Genomic DNA, 22,221 nt, shown 5'->3' with positions numbered 1-22,221 from the left:
ACGCATATACACACACAGACACAGAAATGAAAGTAAGAAATATTATTTGTTTGTTCAGCGAACTGATCCAGAATGCTGTCACTACGTCGATGTTGCTTCCGCTGATTTTGTCGTTGATTTGTTGATACTTTTACCACAACAATTGTTGTTGTTGGCATTAGCTGGAGTCACAACACATTTCCATACATACACCTAGAAATTGGTGACAGTTAGTGTTGGTTGCGCTCAATAAAAGAGCAAATCATGGAAAAAACAGGCGCTGCCGCCAGTGTTTTTGTTTCATTTCGCAAACAATCTGTACCGAATTGTGGTTGGCAACGCTTGCGTTGGCGGCGCGGTTGGCAGTCACAGTTAATCTTTATTTCCGTTTCACATTAAGTATGGACAAATGTGCTCTGACAGCTAAATTCCACTTTAGTGGTTACAATTTTTTCTTAACAAGCCAGCTTATTGTTGTTGTTGTTGGCTTGTGCTTTTGTTACAACAACGCGCGTTATTTTGGTTATATTGTTGCATGCGTAAATAGACGTTTATTTAGCAACTTAAGCATTTGACTACGCACATCTAAATTTCGCATATGTAAAGACGGTCTGTACACTCACACATACACACAGCCCAATGACACATGTGCACTTACCTATGTATGTGTGTATTTGCGCTGGCATGTGTCTGTATTTGACGCCGTCTTATTAGTCTCTAAGCTTGTCTGTCGAAATATTTGCCGCTTTATCTTTCACTGCACACCCCACCGTGGCTTCCGTTGACTGCCTTTTGTATATACACACATACATATACATGTACATATGTATATGCATACATGTGTGCCGTTTATCTGTCAGTCTGCTTAGCTCTCTAGCCATTTGACTGTCTGTAAATCTAACTGTCTGTCTATCTCTCAAATGCATGTCCTGCTTTGGGGATTTATTCGTGCACGCTTTGGCATACTCAATCTGCACTCACGCACTCACACACACATGTAGTGACGCTTTGATATCAAAATATACATATGTACATTTTGTATTTAAATACATTTCTCTACATGTTAGCGTTTCAGTAGCGTACTTGTGGATCAATCTAAAGCTTTATTTGGCATGAGCTCCACTTAAGTCGCCTTCATGCGTCGCTACTTGCGCTCAAAGATTTATTTTTGAAGAAATATCTCAACCTGTTAAGGTTATATTTAAAGTAAAGTATGAGTACATGAAGTTAATTTAAGTTCACAAATATTTCTATGTGCCTCATAGTGTATCATTACAAAGTATCTAAATGAAAAAAATCCTATTTAAATAGATTAGATGTTCTTTTAATCACGTTACCTGTAGAAATCCACAAATCATATATCTGTCATAACTTATTTAGCTAGTTTAACAAAATCGAGACTTCTCCAGCGAGTTCTGATTCCCTTCGATCTCATTACAACAATTTTTACATAGTCTTCAAGTCGAGGCATAATCATTAGCCATTATTACAGATGTGCTCAGCTTGATAGCGAATGACTTGAAGGTCTAAAGCTAATGTGAATAGGTGGTCTTTTTTATTGATTTCATTTGTGCTTGCTACGAGAGGTTAAAATTTCAATGTTAGATAGGACGAAATCTAACCAGCACTACATATAAGTATGATCCAACCAAAAACTTCTAACATCTTCAGTGAAAATACAATCAAATCAAGAACTCAATAGCCAGATTGACCAATATATTATATAATATTTAATAAAAGAAAATATTCACACCGAATCAAAGAGGGAAGTAGGAACAGCAGTGGGTTTCTTCTGTAATACCACGAAGGCAGCTTCAAACTAAATGTCTAAAATTTAGTCTTTCAGAAAGAGATATCAGCAAGTCCATAAATCTTCTAGTGGACAGCTAGGCGGCAATTAAAATTATTCGTAGCGCCTATACCGCGACATCAGCATTGGATCCTGGAGGAACACCTCAGGTCTTGGAACATTTTCAACCACAAAGTTACTTTGCGGTATTGCTGTTGGTGGGCAGACCAACAAGTTTCTATTTTTAAGCAAAACTGAACTCAGTAATGTTATAAAGGCCACCACAGGGTGACAATTAAGATACCATCTTCAGAAAATTGGAAAAGTGAATTCAGCGCAATGCAGAATACGAAGCCTGCAGCCGGCTATACGGGCTTTCACGGCTCCCAATGTTTTCAACTTGAAACACATTGAACAGCTGAGATGAAAAACATTAGGTATTTTCACCAATAAGACCAGGATAAGACTTAATTTGGTTACAACTCGGCTACAAAATGGGCCAACTTATGGCCTTAGTGCAGACGCCTGCGGTCTGGTACTTCTGTGCCTCCTTTTTCAACCAACCAACCACAGAGAAATAGATAATTTTGCCTGTAGATTGCTTATGCTAAATATTTTGGGGCAATTACAAGTTTCACTACTGTTTCAAAGGTTTATAGTAATGCCCGTACTGAAAACCCTTTCTGGTTCTTAGTAATTCTTAAATATGTTACAACTTCGAGCACAGTGTGTTTAACGTCATTTATCAACAAAAAGCCTTAAGCACAAACACAAATATGCTAGAACTATTGATTTCAGTTCCAAATAGTTCACTTAATGGGTTGGCGTTATGAGAACTGAGACGAAGGAAGTATAAAAATATAATTCAAAAGCGAATTCTTCTAAGCAACTTCATCGATTGGCATCCAAGATTCGTTAAGGAGCATAATCCTCCTCTCCAAACAGTTTCTGCTGGTGGTTTTTTGCAGAGATTATCCCAGCAGTCGCCTGCCCAGCTAACCCCACACATCGCACAACCGTATCCCTAAGGTTCGACCCGTTTCTTGGGCCTAACGTCGGGTGACCACGGCGATAACTTATTTGAACCTTACCATCCTAACGGGGACTAGATAACCGTGGCAACAATAACATACATTGGCATTCAAGAAATAGTTTAATCTTATGGCATGAAATCTCGTAGGTGAGCGAACTCTTAGAACATACGGAAAGCCACACCTTGCAGTGGCAATTTCAAGCACTTTCGCCAAACCCTTGCTAGGTACAACTTTTCAGCATTAAACCTCGCAAAAACCTGATACTCCGTCCGGTTTAGGCTGATATTAACGCAATTTTGTGGGTCCGTAGAGTGCAATTAAGTTATATTATGTGCACTAAATTTCGTTTCAGATAAGCCCAAAGACTTTGTTGAGTAAAAATATCAATGCAATCTTATAAAAAACCCAACTTATAATGACTAAGGCAGCCACGAGCCGTTATTTTTTATTCCAAGATCTATTAAAAGGATGTAAAACAAAGAAAATTCTTAATGTATTAATACAGCAACGCTACGCTGACTGACGTGTTTGGAATACATCTTTACAGCGGAACTTAACATTCAAAATTAAAAAAGTATCATTCCAAAAACGACTTCAAATAATTCCGGAACCAACAACATTCTTCTTTTTATCTCCTACTTCTGCAATTTCAATGAACTTCTTGCTTTCGCTTGACCCACTTTCAACTAGTAAAAACTCCACTTTCTCCTCTACTTTCGCTTACTTTCACCAACATGTGATATTTGCGTATGTATGTGTGTTTATCAATGCATATATGCACGCGTTGGAAAATAATAAAACAAAAAACCGGACGCTGCAGCAACAAACATAACAAAATAGCTACTAAATTGATTCAGCAAAAAAATCGATAAATTTAATAGAAATGCTAGAATGTTTTATTCTCTTTTATTTCCGCATTTTCGTACATTTTTCATGGGTTTTTATTGATTTATACGCAGCACATATTTCGCTTCATAACAGTAAAATACAATAGCTGCGGGTGAGGCAGCGCAGTAAATATTGTGTTTATGTGTGTGTGTATGTATATGTCTATTGAATAACCGTTATTAAAAAATAATATATGTATGTATTTTATAGTTTTATGATTTTTTACATCACTCGAGCGCGCCAGCATTGCAGCGCCGTACATACATACGTGCATAGAAATATGAGTGTGTATGCTAGTAGTTGTTGTAGAGCAGCAAAGGGCGCATGGTAGATACTAGATACTAATATAACATCCCCAAAGCAATTTCCGCTTGTCTCGTTGCTATTTTGCATATTATTGAAATAAACTCGTGTGTTGCTGTTGTTGCTACTGCGACAGATAGTTAGCAGTGTGTTGCAATAGCGGAAGGTTCGCGTATATACACATGTGTATGGCTGTGTGTGTGAGTTTTTGTAGTGGAAAGGAAGTGAAAGTAGCAACGTGCTGCCAGCATGCCACTCAGCGCTTCAAACTCGCTCCTGCGCCTTCACCCACACTAGCTGTCTGTCTGCCAGCGAACGAGGCTAAGTGAAACTATACACTACAACAACAAAAACATATGTATGTGCATTTTGCCGCCAGCACAATATCCATTGCTCAGCTGTTTCACTCTTATTATTTTACCAGCTCTCAACGAGTGCTTTGGGGCCTCTCGCCGCTGGGTGCATTAATAATTTCATATATTTTGTAGTAGTTTACCCATTCGCCTGCAGCCGAAACACAATATTCACTTGCTTTACTACACTTATACAAAGACACTTAGCATAAGAAACCGTTATAAGTTATGAGTTAGTGTTTTTATGCCATTAAGCAAGTGCCACAACGTCGTCGAAGTCACTGTCTGCCAGCCAACAAGTGCACTACATAATGTCGCATAGCATGGAAGCTAGGGACTTTCGCTAGCACGCGCCATTTTATGCAAACAGCTGGCTGTGTGTATGAGCAGCAAATTCAATTTACCACACACAAAAACAATAACAACAATGGTAATAATATCAGCGAAAGAGTTAGGAAAAGTGAAAAGTTTCAATTTCACTGCTTGTCGGTAGTTGCGACTTGCTTTTCGTTTACTCTAATGTAATCTTCTCTAATCTTTTCACGGTTAGAGCACCTTATTTAATCGTTAAATCAGCGCAACTTGGTTCCGACAGTGGGAGAAGGGGAGACAAGTCTAAAATCTTCCTTGTCTTCGACGCTTGTTTCACGCTCTTTGGTATGAGTTTGGTTGGCAACGCTGGCTGCTTACTTGTCTTATCTTATCTTCCATGCCTATAGTTGTTGATTCGCTGACAATGAATGCTTGCAAACTTCTATATTCCGCAACCTGGTTGTTCGAGGAGGAAGTTGTGAATCGAGCATATTAGTTCTGCTAAACCAAAAGTGGTTAGTGAAGAGCTGGTGCACTGCGAGAATTAATGGGAGACGTACTTGTTTCAAAGCACTTGAAAGTAAAAGCGTAAAACTAACTTCGAAATATTGAGAAGTGGAGGTATTATATATAACAACTGATGAGACTGAAGCAAGCAGTCGAAAAAAACGGCCAGAACTGATCAACAGAAAGGGCTTCGTCTTCCACCACCCACATTTTTGATGACTCGGCAAAAACTGGGAGAGCTGACTTGTACCATCGGACTACCATTTGTTTCGGTCAATGCAGATCTCCCTGAATGGAGTAAAGTTGGCTTCAAGAGAAGTCGCAGTTTTTCGCTGAGAAACCAGAAAAGTTTTGCACTGATGGAATCATGTCTCTAGCAAAAATAAGAGGAAGTGTGCGACCAAAATGGTACATATTTGCTTCATCGACTTTTCAATATTTTTATATATATCGAATAGCTGCTCAACCTCACCAAATAGCCAAACGATTGCGTCGAACCGAATATTTTTCGAGCTTGTATTCACTCGAACCAGGATTTGTCAAGAGTTCGACAAAGTAAACAAATTTCAAAAATAATATATTTTGAATATTTACGTTTCATCCACTCTAAGTTTTATAGTAAATTTGAATTTTTTTAAGAAGTAAGTTTCAAAATTTTGTATATTAATTTTTACAGTGCAACAACGAAATCACAACTTCACGCTGATCTACTTAACCTCAATCCCTAGAATTAAAGCACACCTTCGCCCCAATAACTTCCATAAGCAAAAAGGGAACACCACCACCCAACAGCTTGACGCCCGCTTTTATCTCTGCTATTATCATTTTGTGCACGCGGAACGAAATGACCTGTTAATAGTGGAATTTTCTCAATTTTCCACAAAATCTTTTGCAACTTATCACAAGTCCTTCAACGGCGGTGTGCTCAAGTGCTGGCAGCAACAGCCAACGTTCAACGCTTACCGTGGCAAGCGATTTAACCAAAGGGTGTGACGGTGGTGCAACTTAAATTGGCGTTTTTCTTTTTCTAAGTATTTTTCAACACGCTACACAAACGGGCATTTCGTATGTGTATAGGTGTGCGCACAGCACCTGTCTCGTCGTTCAACATTTAACACTATTCACCCTCATCAACGCCATCAGCAGCAGCGTAAGAGCGCATTCAGCGGTTGGAGCTAAGGCAGTCACCAGGTTGCTGATAGAACACAAGTAGCGACTTGCTGGTTGTAAATATGTATGCATGAGTCAGTCACTCATACTATCTAGCCAAACGCCACTTTTGACAAGGATCGCTGGGCGCGCTCATCACGCTTTTCCGCACACGCCACCTTTCCGCTTTGCGTCGCACCTTCAGCGTTGCGTTAAATTGAAGGTTAGAAAGTAGGAAGTATGCGGAAATGGTAGACATAAACAACCGGAAATACACACATATAACTTAGATTATGTTTATAATGTGCAAGCTACAGGTCAGGGAAGTGCACGCAGTTTGTGCTTTAAGAGATACGCGGATGTCAATTTCCGCGTTGAGTTAGGGAACCAGTCGGTGCTATGGGTTAGAAGTATAATCAAGATTTGTCTGTCGTCGGAAGTGATATTTCTTAATCTGATTCTAAAGTAATTTTAAGTTTAATATCTGCAAATAAAATCTAGGAATGCTCAAAGTTTCGAAAAGAGCCTACTTTAAGCTGAATTTTACTGGCGGAAGCAGGTCCATATGACACAGGTTATATGATATTAGGTTAGGTTATGGTAAAAGACGATCCTAACAGGGATCTCACGTGGACAGCGTTGAACGCCGGTCAGTCATATTACTTTAAAACTCCTTCATACGTACGTAATAGATCTAAGACCCTTACAAATCGATAAAAGTCTTTGCGCCTATACATACATATTCGTTGAGGCGACTGATATAAGATTCTGCTTTGTCTTCTCCTTACGTGTGTCAAGATAACTTGTCCGCAGGAATGCCAACTGGACAATGTCCAGTAAGAACCCTTACTATTGCGACAAGATGAACTTTGAACTAAGAGCACTTCTTAAGATCTCCTACAATCTACTTTAGGTTCAAAGGATCTTGCAGTCGCACAGGACCGGGTTGTCAATCAGCGCCTGCCAAGCCCATGCGAGATCTATTGTTCCAGTGCTATAACGCAGGACGCAGGAGATCCAAATTGGTCCAATTCCAATGTGCTGACAAGGGGCATGGGTGTCACCTCTGGGTAGCTCAACAACTTTGCAGTTGCCAGCGATTCCAATAAGACCTGGCACAAACAGGGGTTTGATAATAAAGTAACTTGATGTTATTACTAGTAAGAACAGACACTCCCTGACTAGCTTTAATCGCATAGATAGCGAGCTCAATGCTTGTATTGCCCATTTTCAGCTCCCTGAAAGAGGCTGCTCTTCGTTGCAGTACATCTACCGCCACCTAAATAGCGGCTAATTCTTTTAGAATGATCATACAGAATCCAGCAGCCTAAACATGAGATTGACGGAGTTGTCCATAACGAAAACTCTTTCTCCAGCAACTTATCTCCATCCTCAGATAAAAGCCGCCAAGAGTAGACTCTGCAACGCAATCATCCCAGTTTTCAAGATTGCTGTTAAAGTAGGCGAGAATTTCAATGTGTTCTTGTTCGAACCCTTTCATTCTACAGAGCCTTAGAGCGCACTTCATAACAATACAACTGCCAACAATGTCCATACTACTACAAGTATTTGTAAAATGGCTTTAAGTTTCACCCTCTGACACGTTTAAGCTTCTTAGCAAGTGCAGACTTTTCGAGTGCTCTAGAACCACCATAGAATGTTGTTGGCTTGGGCACGGTTTCGTAGAGCCAAAACACAAACTTTGGCGAGGGTCACCTATTACTCCCCTACAACAATATAAGTCAACCGATACCTTCGTTACTCTCACCTCAGTGTTTGGTCTCCATGAAAGTTTTCTATCAAAGATAAGCCCAAGGTATTTCACCTTATCAACAGGTTGAAGACGTGAGTCTATCCTTTTAATTTTGCCGACCTCAAATCACCCATAAATTATTTTTTCTTGAATGCTGGTTGTTTTATTTTTCGTTTCCTACTACCATTCTTTTTGAGTTTTCAAAATTATTTAACCTGGTCTACTAAGACATACAAGTAGATAATGAGTCTCGCATTCCAATTTTTTTATGATTTTGTGCCTTTTATAAATTCAAGAAATGTGTTTAGGAGTAATAAGAACTCGCACTCGATAGCCATATTTAGAGATCCGCTGATTAAACCTCAATTTCTGATGATTGCTGCCCAAAGGCCAGGGAATTTATATCTTACATTTTGGGGTCTTGACCTTGCGCTTCATGGGAATGGAAGCCGAAAACTCAGCTGCCGAGAGTTTCACTTTATTTTCTTCTTTCTTTCTTTTTTCAATTTCTATTATTTTGTCTTTTCAATTTTCTTCGATAAATATCTCAAAATATTTTTCTTATATTTCTATATACATACATGTATTTTGAAGCAATTTCTTCTCACTGCGAATTAAATAAACACAAATTTAAACCAATTAAATAGTTACCAGCATATTTAATTGAACTCAAATTGAACAAAGACACTTAATTGTTGCAAGCAAACTTTACCCTTAAGACAATCTAACCAAATTACAAAATATTTACACACACACACACATACACACTTACATAGATATGTATTTGATAATTTGAAAGTTTCTTTGTGAACTTACCAACAACTTGCATAATGCCCGTGGCCGTTGCCGTAGAGAAGAGCGGCGCATCTGCCGTCACTTCGCAGGAGAAATTGCCGGACAGACCGAAGCCCACATTGCGGATGAGCACTTGCGTTGCATTTGAATTGGTCACCTGTGGAGACAAATGAAATATTGCTATCATTTTCGCTATAATCACATAAAATGGGAAGGTGGGAAAAGCGACTGGATGCAGCTGCACCATTACATATATATACATATGTAAATGCGGGTGTATGAGTGAGTGAATAACTAATTGGAAATGGGAATAAAAGAAATTAGTGGAAATAAATTGCTATTAAAAGCAGAAATTATGCACAAACACACACACTCACAAACAAGCAGTCAGCGAAGGCGTATCACGTGCGTTTCACTCGCCCCAGCTGAACTAACGGTATATTAAAATAGTTATTTGAAGGACGCTGGCGCTGCGCAGCAAAAACTGAAATTCAAATTTTTGCCAAATAAACTTTCCGTCTGCGGAGCAAAATAGTAAAATCCAACAACAAGCAATTTCAGCGCGGGAACGAAGCCAAAGCGTTTCAATGTAATGAAATGCTGCCGACTAATTACAAATCAAATTCGTATGCGAGAGAAATCGTTTGTACGAAAGTTTAAGCTAAAAACGGAGAGGAGCAAGAGTAGCGAAGGAGACGAGCGGTGTTTGTGGCAACTGTAAATTACACCGCGCCACAAATTCACCTGCATTATGCACAAAAAGCACTTAAGTTTATTAAATCATCTAAACCGCAATGCCAAAGAAAGAGCGAAAAAGTTCGCACAGTTTGCTATAGTTGGGCACTTCTAACTGTTTTTCGCCACCATTGCGCGGTTTATTTTAGCGTTCTGTTTGCGTAGGGTGTCTGTGTGCGGTTACTGTTATCGTGGTGCAGGGTAACTGTAGTTAATAACAGTGGAGGTTAGCAGGAGGCTTATTGTTGACATTTTACATAGAACTTGGAAGTTACACATATATTAAGTTTTGAGTCTTTATTGGATTTTGCACTAAAATTTGTTTAATATTAAACCATTCTTTCGGCATCGAATGCAGATAGCAACATATATACATATTTTCTCATTAATGCTGTAGAGTAAAATGTATATAAATAATAATTTTAACACAAAATACTATATAAGTACGTATATAATAAAATGATTGTTTGCTAAAAATTTCTGGTTTTATAATTTTCCCAAGTGTGTAAGCTCGAATCGATAATGGACGCTTTCAAATGACTTTCAGATGTCAAATTGACCTACCATACCAGAGTTTTTTCATATTTCTTTGGGTTCTTCCTTCAAAAAAAAAAACACGCTAAGCTTTCAAACCGAAATCTCAAATTTTTTCCAGGTACAACAGTTTCAAATGTAATTGTTTATTTCAATCAGCTTTAACAGTTTTGTTTTTAAACAGCAAATGTGCTTTACTTAATACTCGGAGTCAAATTATGACATACTATATCGTACTCCATAAACTGAAACACCATTGCTGGTCTAAAACCACCCAACCCTTTATTCATTTCAATTAGCCATTTTGCCTCGCATAGTCACTACCAAACTATCTATTCAAAAAGCTATAGCAATTATAATAAAAATCTAATTATTTAATGCATCCAGAGATGATATCATTTCCTATAACCTTAAGGAAAATGTTTGCGAAAAGTCAACAGGAAGTTCTTGTATTAGTATATTAGTATTTGTATTTTGTTGAGGACGTGCCTTGCTGGACGGCCTTCAAACCCTTCAACTGATAAAAATTAAAAAAAAAGTGAAATTTGCTTGAAAATCTTTATGAAAGTGTTAGAGAGCTGGCAAGAGAACTCACATTTCTAGCTAGTCCAGTCGAATGATTTTGATGAATATTTTGTGTATGAAACGCGTTCTTGCTCGAATCGCCTCAATAAAACTGACTTTTTTTCAAAAAGATTATGACTAAATTTAAAGCCAAAACGCAATAAGTATTAATGAGCAACCACCGTTCTAACCAGATTTGGTTTCTTGTGACTTTTTTTTATTCCCCAAACTGAAACTTAAGCTTGGGGGAACACGTTTTCGATAGATCGTAAAGCTAAAAAAGCCACTTATTAAGATGCCACAAACTTATTTGTTTTATACTGCTTCTAATACTTGTTCCTTAGCTTCGGACATGTTCTCCAATAAGAAGTTTTGGAAAAACATAAATTCAATAAAGAAGTCTCTTATAGTGTTAGAAGCTCAAGGTTAGCCCAATTTCTTGGCACTAGTTATATAGTGCTTCTCAGATAGATCTAGCAAGAAAGAGGAACTTATATGTCAGCGTGGAACAGGCGCATGATTACTAAAGTGTCACGTTTTAGGGTCGAGTTCATTGTTTTCTATGGCCCTTCATCTATACACCGTTTATACTGTATATCGTCACCTAAAATGCAAAATAACGTATCATCAAAACATTCGAAATTGGGTATCTTATTGATTACGATTCACTACTTCAAATTACATTCATAATATTAGATTTATCCAACATTTCCAGGTTCTGCGCACAAATTTAAACCAGTTTTAACCAATATTAATTTTTGTTTTCACTCTTGTTCTATTTTATTTCGTGTTTCATTCACGCCACTGTAAATTTTTGAAAATGTTGTTACGTTATTTTGCATTTAAGGTGACGATATGTAGGTTTCATTAAAATTAAACTACCGGATTCTTAATTAATGCGTACTCAAAATTAGTTGTATTTCCATTGAGATTTGGAAAACAAGTGTCAGTTTGATTTCGGTCGAGTAAGTGTCTTCTCTTTGTTTCGTCAAGTTTGTAGGATTTTATTTTAGGACAGATAGTCTATTTGTCCACTTCAAGTTAAATATAAGCATTTATTGTAAGAGTATATCAGTCTAGCTAAACAGAAAAATTACCGCTGCCAAGTTGTTCATCTAAAGTTGCACACCTAATAAAAGAACAAAAAAAAAAGCCAACCAACTTGTTGGCAGGCAATCGAGAGCCCACCTTCGTTTGCTGTGAACTTATGATGGCAAAAATAAAGCGCATAACTTGAGCCAAAGCCCAAAAAAGGGTACAAATCAACAAACAACGGTATTATGGTAGACAGATGCAAATGCAGTTGCCAGTGACTCCCGCGCTTGGCGCACCCTAGCGCCATAGCGGCGTTGCCATATTTTTCGATAGACGCATTTTGCATTATGCGCTTGGTAATTCACAGGTGGACCACTGACAGAGGGAATGCGGAATGAGGATGGTTATGCTAAAGGCTTAACCAACTAGGCAGTGGAATGAACAAACTTTTTCAATAATCTACCTGCGCAAAGTTTGCGCCAAAGCAGCGGTGGCATTCAAACCGCGCACCGCGCTCAGCACCCCACGTTTGGTCACTGCGGGTTGCGTCGCCACGGCTGCGGTGCCATATTGATGGCATTCACTTGCCGCACACAGTTGAACGATGAACCGAAAAATATACTTTATACAGGTAACACCGGCTGGCACAGCGCGCAGCGCAACAACAAACAGTGCGCAGGCATTGCAAACTTTGGTTGGGAGACGCTGCCGCATGCTGCTAAATTTAAGCGAAAAGTTTGCATAACAAAAAGCTGGAGTTATACATATTTTTGCTGGTGTCTCGCAACAGCTCGTTCATTTGCATACGTGTGTGTGTGTGCATGGTTAATTCGGCTCTTGCGCGACGAAAAAGCCACGAGTGCTGCACGAGTCAGCGGTGAATGTGCCGCTACGGCGGAATTTCAATACGACGCGCACGAACAGCTTCAGCTCTGGGTGTTATACGTATGCAACAAATTGCACACCTGGTAATAAAGTCAAACTAAAATGCTAGGTCACTTTCGGCACGCCAATATTCATGTTTGTTTGCAGGCATACTCGCTCACTATGGTTTACGGTCGCTAAAGCAGAGGCATTGCGAACTGTGGAAAATTTTGCAGAAGCCTTGAATGTTTGTGGTTACAGCGGCACGCATGTGAGTTGCATGTAACGCCGCGAAAGTCGCACAAATATTGCATACGAATGTTGGTTTCAGGCATTTGTATTAACTTTGTAACCCCTTTGCCAATTTATTTTTTGCATAACCGATCGTTTGACGGCACTTGCATATACTATACACTCATATGCAAGTCTTTTCTGTGTTTTTATTTAGCAAAATATTTACTACACATTCCTGCAAATCAAGGGCTTCAATTTTGCATTTAATACCGTTTATAGGAATGCATACCAATTGAAAATGTTACTCATACACCATGTGACACTTTGGGAGTGAGCATTGTTATGGGCCAAGTAGGAACCGAAGGTTTTCTATAACATAACTGTGGTTTTCGTGGGAAATAAATACTGTACTTAGTACCCAACAGAACCCAACAAATAAATCTAATAATAAACTTAATTTTCAGCCCACATTTCACATTTTAAAAGGATTTAAAGAGATTGACTTTCATTATAATGACTAAAGTTTATTCATTTACTTAGAGGAAGTACAATAAGATGAAGGTAGTACATGTGTATACTCCGAAAAATATCAAAATCAGCTATCGTCTTCCAAGTGGAAGTACTACGCATATAAAAGGCGTGTGAATTCCAACTGAACAACTGCAGGAGGATCCACAAAGCGGCAATTTATACGGGTAGCGGCACCACTAGCCTTGTCGTCGCCAAATATCAACTTCAGCGTAGTCAACAAAGCGATGAAGGCTTTAAGCCTACATGCAAGTTAACTTGACTTGTACAAATTTGGGTTCTAGGGACATTTTCGGCAACGAAAGAGCAGAAGAGTTAGCTGAGTCAGGATGATGAATCCACGAATCCAAGGCAGAGACAACACCTTGTCCGCTAGGGATAATCAATAGGGAGCTTAATATGCAATTTTAATAAATAGCGCAGAATATATGGAAATCAACAACTAAATGTAGGATAGCGAAACAATTTGGCCAAATTATGACAAGACAAAAACTAAATACTTACGTATATAAAGTCTGTGAAAACTATATGTAGACCTTCAGCTATCATAAATGGCCAAAAAAATAGGTATGCCCCATAATAGCACGCGCCGTAGCAGAAAACTCGAATGAAGCGAGGAAACGATTCAACGCTTCCTCTGTGAATGTCCAGCTCTATCACAAATCAGACATCGAACTTTTGGAAACTATCAGTTACGAAACCTTGAATATCACCAAATGGCTTGAACATAACAATGGCATGGAGGTTTAAAAATCACTGCTCCTTTATTACTCACGAGATCAAGTAACTTTACAAAAATCAAAATTTGTTGTAGAAATAGTTGTAAGTCAACAATGGGCTCTGTAGAAAGTAGTCAGAATGGAAACCTGAAACGTTTTATCTGTCATTATGGTCATTGTAGACTTAAGGGGGTATTCTGGTCTACAAGCATGAATTTCAGGTAATTTCTAAGTGTCGTAAAAAAGGCAATTAATATTTTTACTATACATTTTTTTCTAGTTATTTGTTAATTTTAGAAGAGTACAGAAAAAAAAATTAAAAACTAAAAAAAGTAAAAAATTTCAAAAAATATGAGCTGACGAATTGGGGGGTCTTTAAAAATTTCCACGTGACCATACCCATGATATCAACCCTCCTAGTTATTTGAAACCAAAACAAAAAAAGATTATTAATCTAGAATAATGTGGAAATGGCCGGAACTACGGAAAAGTGGGGAAAATTTGTTTTCACAAAATGGCGACTGCTTGAAAAAAAAAGTTTTTTTGGATCACTTTTTCTGACAATTTCGAATTTTTTAATAATAATAAAAATAAAAATTTGGGGATGGGGCCAGTTCCAACCATAGACAAACCTATAATTTTACTTTTATTTTACAACCTAACTACTATCATAAGGTACATAGATTACACCCAAAGATGGGACCTTTATACTAATTCATGTTCCATAAGCTCCAATAATTCAGTAACCAATCTTAATCACACCCAACATATGAAACAGCCGTTAAACCAAATTTTTGTATTTTTATGCGAAATAAATTCAATTTTTTCTGTTCTCCGTTTTAATTCATTTCCAAAGCCAAATGAAAATACCACAAAAAAATAGCAAACGAAGGCAAACATATCGCAAAAAGATTAAATGGCTTATAAAAAATGAGAAAAAATTGTTACCCACACACACACATGCATATCACTGCGCTGAAATAACAACTGAGAAGGTATACAACACACATTCTATATTCAAACATATCTACATACATACAAGCAGCTACATATATAGGCAGTTCAGTGTATTTCCACGTTCGACGAGTATCAAAAGCAGATAAATTCATTGATATTTCACTCAGGTCTACACCCACTCACACACATAAGAAACATACCTTGCATATGATATATACGAATGTACGTACAATGGTAGCAAATTGCATATGTGTTGGTTCTGACATCAATATATATATATATATACTCACATCGACGTGTATGCCGGGAAATGGAAAAACTTTCGTATTCGGAAATTCACCAGGTGTGTAGCGATAGAACTCCAATTGACCGCGATAAAATTTGGCCGAATAGAGTGGCGTCCCTTCCAAATCGTAGAGACAGCGCACGATGGCATGCTGGCCGCGCCGGACCGCCGGTGGTTCGATGATTAAATTGACATTTCGCAATGCGCCCTCAACGATGGCTGGTGTTTGTTGTTGTTGTCATTATTGTTTGCATTGTGGAAATTTTGTACGTTTTTTCAGGAATTTTTTTCGTTGTAGTTAATACCGAGAAAGAGACAAGCAAAAGTGGAAAATGAAGATTAATAGCTGTATGAAAGTTGAAAAAATTTCGTTTGGGGAAAATTTAATGGAAAGGAGAGTCGTGCAAGTTTTTGTAGTGAGTTTCAATATTAAATAATATTTAATAAGTTTGTATATACACATGTTAAGTAATAAAGAGAAAGCTTTCACCGCGTGTAAGCTATGTTTTGTGTAAAAGCTTCTTTTGCATATAAATATAACTTTTATAACATTTTATTTCAAACTTTTAAAATCAAATTTTGTCACTCTTTATTATTTAAAAAAATTTCGATATCGCTGCCACATATGTGTAATTTTCATTTCTTTCATCGCCTGTAAAGCGACACGTGATTTACGTTTGTGAGTGATTAAAAATCAAATATATTTATTCAACAGATTTTTTTTTAATTTATACAATTTTGTTTTTCTTTTCGTTCAATATGCTGACAGGCATTAAATCTGTCAAAGGATTAAGCACTGACAATGAACATGTCGAATATGTTGTAGTGCTGCTCATTGATTTGGAAAACTCTGCACTATTTGTAATAAAAAGCTGTCAGTCTTTACAAGTTGATTTAATGCGTTAAAATTCTTTTTTTTTGGAATTTTTCTATGGCTAGGCTTCAAAGCTGTTACATTTTTTTAAATTATTTAGTGAAACTCCTTTTTTGTATTTTTTTGTATTTCTATAAGTAATGCGCTCTTATTATTAAATATATAACCAATATGCAATAATAATAGTGTTTAATTAACAGACTTGCATAAATATTAACACTATATTTTCTCCTCGCTCTTAAAAGCAGGCAACAATTCACTAAAATCAATTAGATTATGCATTTGTGTTGCAAAAACTATGTAAGTAATGGGTGTACACAAATTTCACAACTCATTTGTCTCCTAAGATATAATAGTACAACAAAAACATAGTAAATTTCTTCGAGTCAAGAAAAATTCATTAACTCGGAAATATTAAAAATGTTAAAGGGATAAAAGCTCTAAAAATAATTTGAAGATAAAAAGCAAGCAGCATTCTCATTATGACCTTAAATTGAAGCATATTTTTGTGTCATGCACTATTGGCTGGTTTATGGACATCCTTATAAAATATAATTTAATGTTTATAGTTTTGGCGGACTAAAACGAAATTATACTATGTTCGGACCGACAACGAAAACATGTTTTCGTGGAAAAACCTGGTATTCGCACGAAAACTTGTGTTTTGGTCTATATAAAATCTGTCAAACGAAAACACAGTTTTCGCTGAAAACTACTTGGAAACTTACATTCCACTCATTATAATCGGTGCCTGCTCTAGTTTAATCGATGTTTTTGGAAGACATATTTTGCCGGCCCTAAATTGTCATTTGATATTTGTTTACATTCCATATACAAATACAGCTGTCACTTGATATTCTCATATTAGGGGGATTCTTTTGCTCTTGCAAAACCTTGCACGGTGCAGAAATTGCAGAATTTTCCTCATGATGCAACGGCACAACAACAAACACACGCAGAAAATAATTTGCAATGGCTGTAAAATATGTCAGACCAAACCCATGTTTATTTTCGTGCCGTCATATATCACTAGATTCGGCAATGGGTGCTCTCTTGGCCTTGCATATTTCGGTATTGGATTTTTGCATTTTGTGTCATCGTGCAATCTTGCAAGAGCAAGAGAATGCCGCTATTGATAGCTGTCAGTAAAAAGTCATCGAAAACACGCATTGTCGGTCCGAACGACTTAGATTCCACAACATAAAAATGTGTTTTCAAAATGTTTTCAATGTCGGTCCGAACATAGTATTAACATTTAACAAATGATAAAATCTAGTTCCACAGTCATCGAAGTGATCCGCGACTGAGCAGGGTTTATTTCAAATATCGACCTTAGAAATCACAGAATTTTTTCAATTTGTGGCGTATTTATATTTCCTTATAAACATATAGTATATGTTAGACTGTCTTCTTCGTTTGGAACTCACACAATTTGTTGATCGCTCAGCCTCGTGATTATTGATTGGTCGGTAGAAATGTAAAAAACAAAACTACTATAGCTGTGCTTCGAAACTCGTCTATGAAATCGACAGAGATGAAGAAACGTCGATTTAACGCATGCGCCCGAAAGTAAGAAACATACGACTATATGGATGTTTCAAAATGAGCCCAATCCAACAAAAGTTGATCGCGCACGAAGCTCTTTCAAGCAAATAGTTGCAGCTTTTTTCGAACAGCTGTATATATGGCAACCATACCACAAGTACACACGTAGAATAGTAATTTCTGATTAATACACAACCATCTGTTTGCCAGCTGTCTTTCAAGAAATCACGAAATCCAACCGCCAAAGGCGGAATAATCTTCACCACGACAATGCAAACTCTCACGCATCGACTGAACAATTGTATTTATATGTCAATTTGAAGAGGACTCCTACGTAGAGTCTTCACTTGAGATCGAATTACTTCTTTTTATTCCCATACGTAAAAGAAAAACTAAGAGAGATAGTGTCAAAAGTGCTTCGAAAATTGGTTCAAACGCATTCAAAGGATGAACCACAAAGCGATTTTAGATAATTCATATTTTTTTGGTTCTGTATTCCCGAAATATAAAAAGAAACCGACGTACTAAGAGAAATGTGGCCAGGAGTAGTAGCACAATATTAGAAGTGCTTCAAAAAGACCTTTTGAAGCCAAATATTCACGAAAATCATATATTGAATATTTTTTAAATTAAGCAATAATTTTTCTAAATGTATCTGAAGCTTCTACTTTTTAAGAAAATTTATGTTTCGATATCAAAAGAACACCTCACATGCCAACTTTTCATTCATTTAGGCGGCTCTCAGACTAATTAAAGCATAGTCCTTAAGGGCAAAAATGCACCGAGCTCACTAGAAGACAAGCTTCACCTAGACTTGATCTGCATTCCCGTCTCAGGAACATTTTCTTCAACGAAAAAGCAAACAAGTTGGCAAAGGCAGGAGCTTTCCTAAACGAATCCGAGGCAGAGTGGATACTAATACCACCAGGATCGATCAGGAGAGAGTTCAATATACAATTTCAACAAATAGCAAATAATAGATGGAAAAATATAACAAAATGCTATATTACTAAACAGGTAAGGCCAACATATGACCAGAAAAGAACTAGCGACTTATTAAATAGGCCCAGGAACAGTATCTACAGAATAATTGCTACTATAACAGGGCATTAGCCATTTAGAGAACATGCGTCCAAAATTAGTATGCCCTACAACAACATCTGCCGAGGCTGTGATCTAGAATGGAATAAAGAAAAAATTTTCCACTTTTTCTGTGAATGCCCAGCCCTATCGCAGATCCGACACAGAATACTTGGAATCCATCAAACACCAAACCTTGAATGGATGTCTACAAAAAGCGTACCGGACATTAGTAGCTTCGTCGAAAACCACGAAATGGTTTGAAAGAGAAGGTGAAACGTAATAGTAATAACATAAAGGTCTACGACTAGTGTACCAAAATGGCACAGCTAGTGCTAATTGAGCCCGAAATACAGCAGAGCTGCACTTCTGATATGAGTTTTCAGAAGATAAAGAAATATTTATGGCTTAGTTATGACACTTTATAGGTTTTCGGTTTCCGCCATTTTGTGGGCGTGGCAGTAGGCCGATTTTGCCCATCTTCGAACTTAACCTTCTTATGGAGCCAAGAAATACGTGTACCAAGTTTCATCATGATATCTCAATTTTTACTCAAGTTACAGCTTGCACGGACGGACAGACGGAGGGACAGATGGACGGACAGACGGCCGGACGGACGGACAGACGGCCGGACGGACAGACAGACATTCGGATTTCAACTCTACTCGTCACCCTGATCACTTTGGTATATATAACCCTATATCTGACTCTTTTAGTTTTAGGACTTACAAACAACCGTTATGTGAACAAAACTATAATACTCTCCTTAGCAACTTTGTTGCGAGAGTATAATAACCAGATGTTAAAATAAACCTTATATTTTATCCCCTAATTTTAACTTTAATTTTTATCGATTTACCTTTATGGTAAGCCTAAATTATCGTGTTTTAGTTTGTTTCACCATTGACACTGGTGGCATTCTAGTAGGCACTTTTATAGACCAAGAGTTTAGGAAAAAAACTCTTTGATAGCCATATTATGATATTTTATGTGAAACCTATACATACTTCATACTTTTTTTAATACTTCTGGCAACTTAGGCTAAGGCATTGTTTGCGTTTAATAGATATCACAAATACCTTTCGCATGATAATTATTCTTTAAAATTATATACTCTTTGACATTACTAAAGTTATATCTGATTAAACTTTTGCAGCAATTGAAATGCAAAATATTGATACAAAGGCATAGTAGTTTTGAGTGTCTCTGAAATAGGTTTACCCATGAATTACTTTCATACATTTGTATTTTTCAAATCTATCCTACATATAACAAACCAATTATTAATAATAAATATGGTATACAAAAGAAAACCCCAAACAACAGCGGAAGAATTCTTTAAGTGGAAGAAATTACAAAAATCCATTGAAATTTCAAACATTTATTTATCTTATTCATGAAAAATCGTTTATACATGTTAAACTTCTTGAGCTGCTGCAGATTAAAGGCCCCAATGTTCAGTGAGCATATTCCCAAAGAATAAAAATTAAAATTCAATTACTTGCAAAGAATTTGTGCCAGACGCTGAGCAAACGAGCAATACGCAGAAATGTCATGGCCATTGGCAAAAGGCTCGTAAACAGCCGCACTCGAGGGAGTAAAATAACATTTATGTGCACATAAGTATGTATGTTCATGTATGTATGCCTTTATAATGCGGCACAACAATGCAAAGCATGCTGCCGCTATTCTTAAACGAATGAAAATGGAAAGCGCTTTGGCAGCAACAAAGCAAACACACGCTCTGCAAAAGGCCAAAACCAAATGTTGGCAATAAAATGAATGAAGCACACAACTGCAAAATGTTAAAGCAGATATGTAGCTGACGACAAAGCGGGCATGAGCATGCACATTGCAGATACGTGTATGTGTGTGTGTGTGTGCAGGTATGCATATCTATTTATGCTCAAATAACTCAAGTGCATGATTATATTGTGTGAGCAAGGCTGCAACTCGAAACGTTTCGGGATTTGAATCTCAAAGGCAGCAGAGGCCAAGGCTTGGCACGACAGCTGACTGAAAGCATCGTAGAATGGATGGATGGATGGCGATGCGCGGCAGCTGTGCAGCGGTCGGATTGAGCGCATTAAGCATATAAATGTCAGCAACTGATTTGCATGTGAGTACGCGAATTCGTAAATTTCAAACACAAACACATACACATTTGCACTAAGTTACACACAAAAGTGAGCAGGGCAGCAGCATTTGTAAGATATGTATGTATGCGTGCTTGCAAATGCAAAAATGCAACTGCTGAATGAATGCAGCAAATGAAAGCAGAGCACAATAGCATAAATGTAACCATCTACTTACATACATACAGATACGCACAAATTCAACTCTTTGCATACATACAGACACATTTTTCTACATATAAGTGCGCTTTGACAGCCAAACAATGCCATTGATGCAGTGCAGCGCTTCAACTTGGCAGCGATGTTCGCATTGCTCATACGCCCTGGCAGCCCCACAGGTCGCCTATGTATTTACCATATATGTGTGTATGTGTGCATGCGGCACACAATATAAATGCAGATATTGCAAGTGTATAAGTTGCAGCGTGGCAGCTTGACAGTTCGTTATGTAATAACAACTATAACAACAAAAAGGCAAATATTTTCCTTACATACATGTCGAATAGTAGTAGCTCTATGCACATATGCAAATATATCAATATTTGTGTGTGTTTGTGTGCACAATAAGCACAACGATTACAACACAAAGCCATGCGCTTGCTAAAATACGCGCAAACAAAAACGAAAATGCAAAACGCTGGTTCACAAGCACGCGCAGAATACATATGTGATTACATACATACATAGCTATGTATGTATATGTAAGCATACATATATATACATATATTTTTTGTATAAATCTTCGCGTAAGTGTCATGTAATAGCTGCGCAATTTCGTGACACAAAAAGTTCGATTATGCAAAAAAGTACGCGGCATGAAATTTTGTGGCTTAAAAATCGCTCGCTCACTTAATTGTTGTTGGCAATTTTTAAATCGCATGCATTGAAATTTTATCTCAAACTGCTTGATTGATAGCAGCCTCATGTTTGCTAAGTATCGGATTACGCAAGCATGGCACTCGTCATACTTTTTGAGAGGTTTCATATTTTATGCGCTCACATCTGGCGTGTGCTCAGTGGCGCGTGTTACAATTGATTTTGGAACTTCAAATTTAGTTTGAAATTTAACTATTTTAACAATCCATTTTAATATTTGACACTATTTAAGTAGATTTTTGTATAATTTTGCAACACTCAAGATTTTTTTATTTGCTTAAGAATACTTATTTGATTTAATGGAAGCTGTTTTGCGGTTGTTTCATTAGGATAAAGTCAATTGCGCTGAAATAGTTGGAAAATGGAAGAAATCAAACGAGGAAGCAGAGAGGC

The 22,221-nt window shown here is 37.4% G+C and overlaps 1 protein-coding gene across 5 annotated transcripts in view; it reads right to left on the bottom strand.

Moving 5' to 3' along the window:
* Positions 1–22,221, bottom strand: part of LOC120777855 — a 223,317-nt gene that overhangs the window by 46,315 nt on the left and 154,781 nt on the right. For all 5 annotated transcript variants that reach the window (XM_040109398.1, XM_040109416.1, XM_040109407.1 and 2 more), the window contains 2 exons: positions 15,323–15,537; positions 8,884–9,019 (listed from right to left, as the gene is read on the bottom strand). In XM_040109398.1, coding sequence (XP_039965332.1) covers positions 8,884–9,019; positions 15,323–15,537 — 351 coding nt within the window. The remainder of the gene's footprint in view (positions 1–8,883; positions 9,020–15,322; positions 15,538–22,221) is intronic.

This window comes from Bactrocera tryoni, chromosome 1, assembly GCF_016617805.1.
Source record: "Bactrocera tryoni isolate S06 chromosome 1, CSIRO_BtryS06_freeze2, whole genome shotgun sequence".
Taxonomy (NCBI): Eukaryota; Metazoa; Arthropoda; class Insecta; order Diptera; family Tephritidae; genus Bactrocera; species Bactrocera tryoni.
Note: the sequence above shows the minus strand (reverse complement) of the source record. Positions and strands in the feature narration are given on the sequence as shown.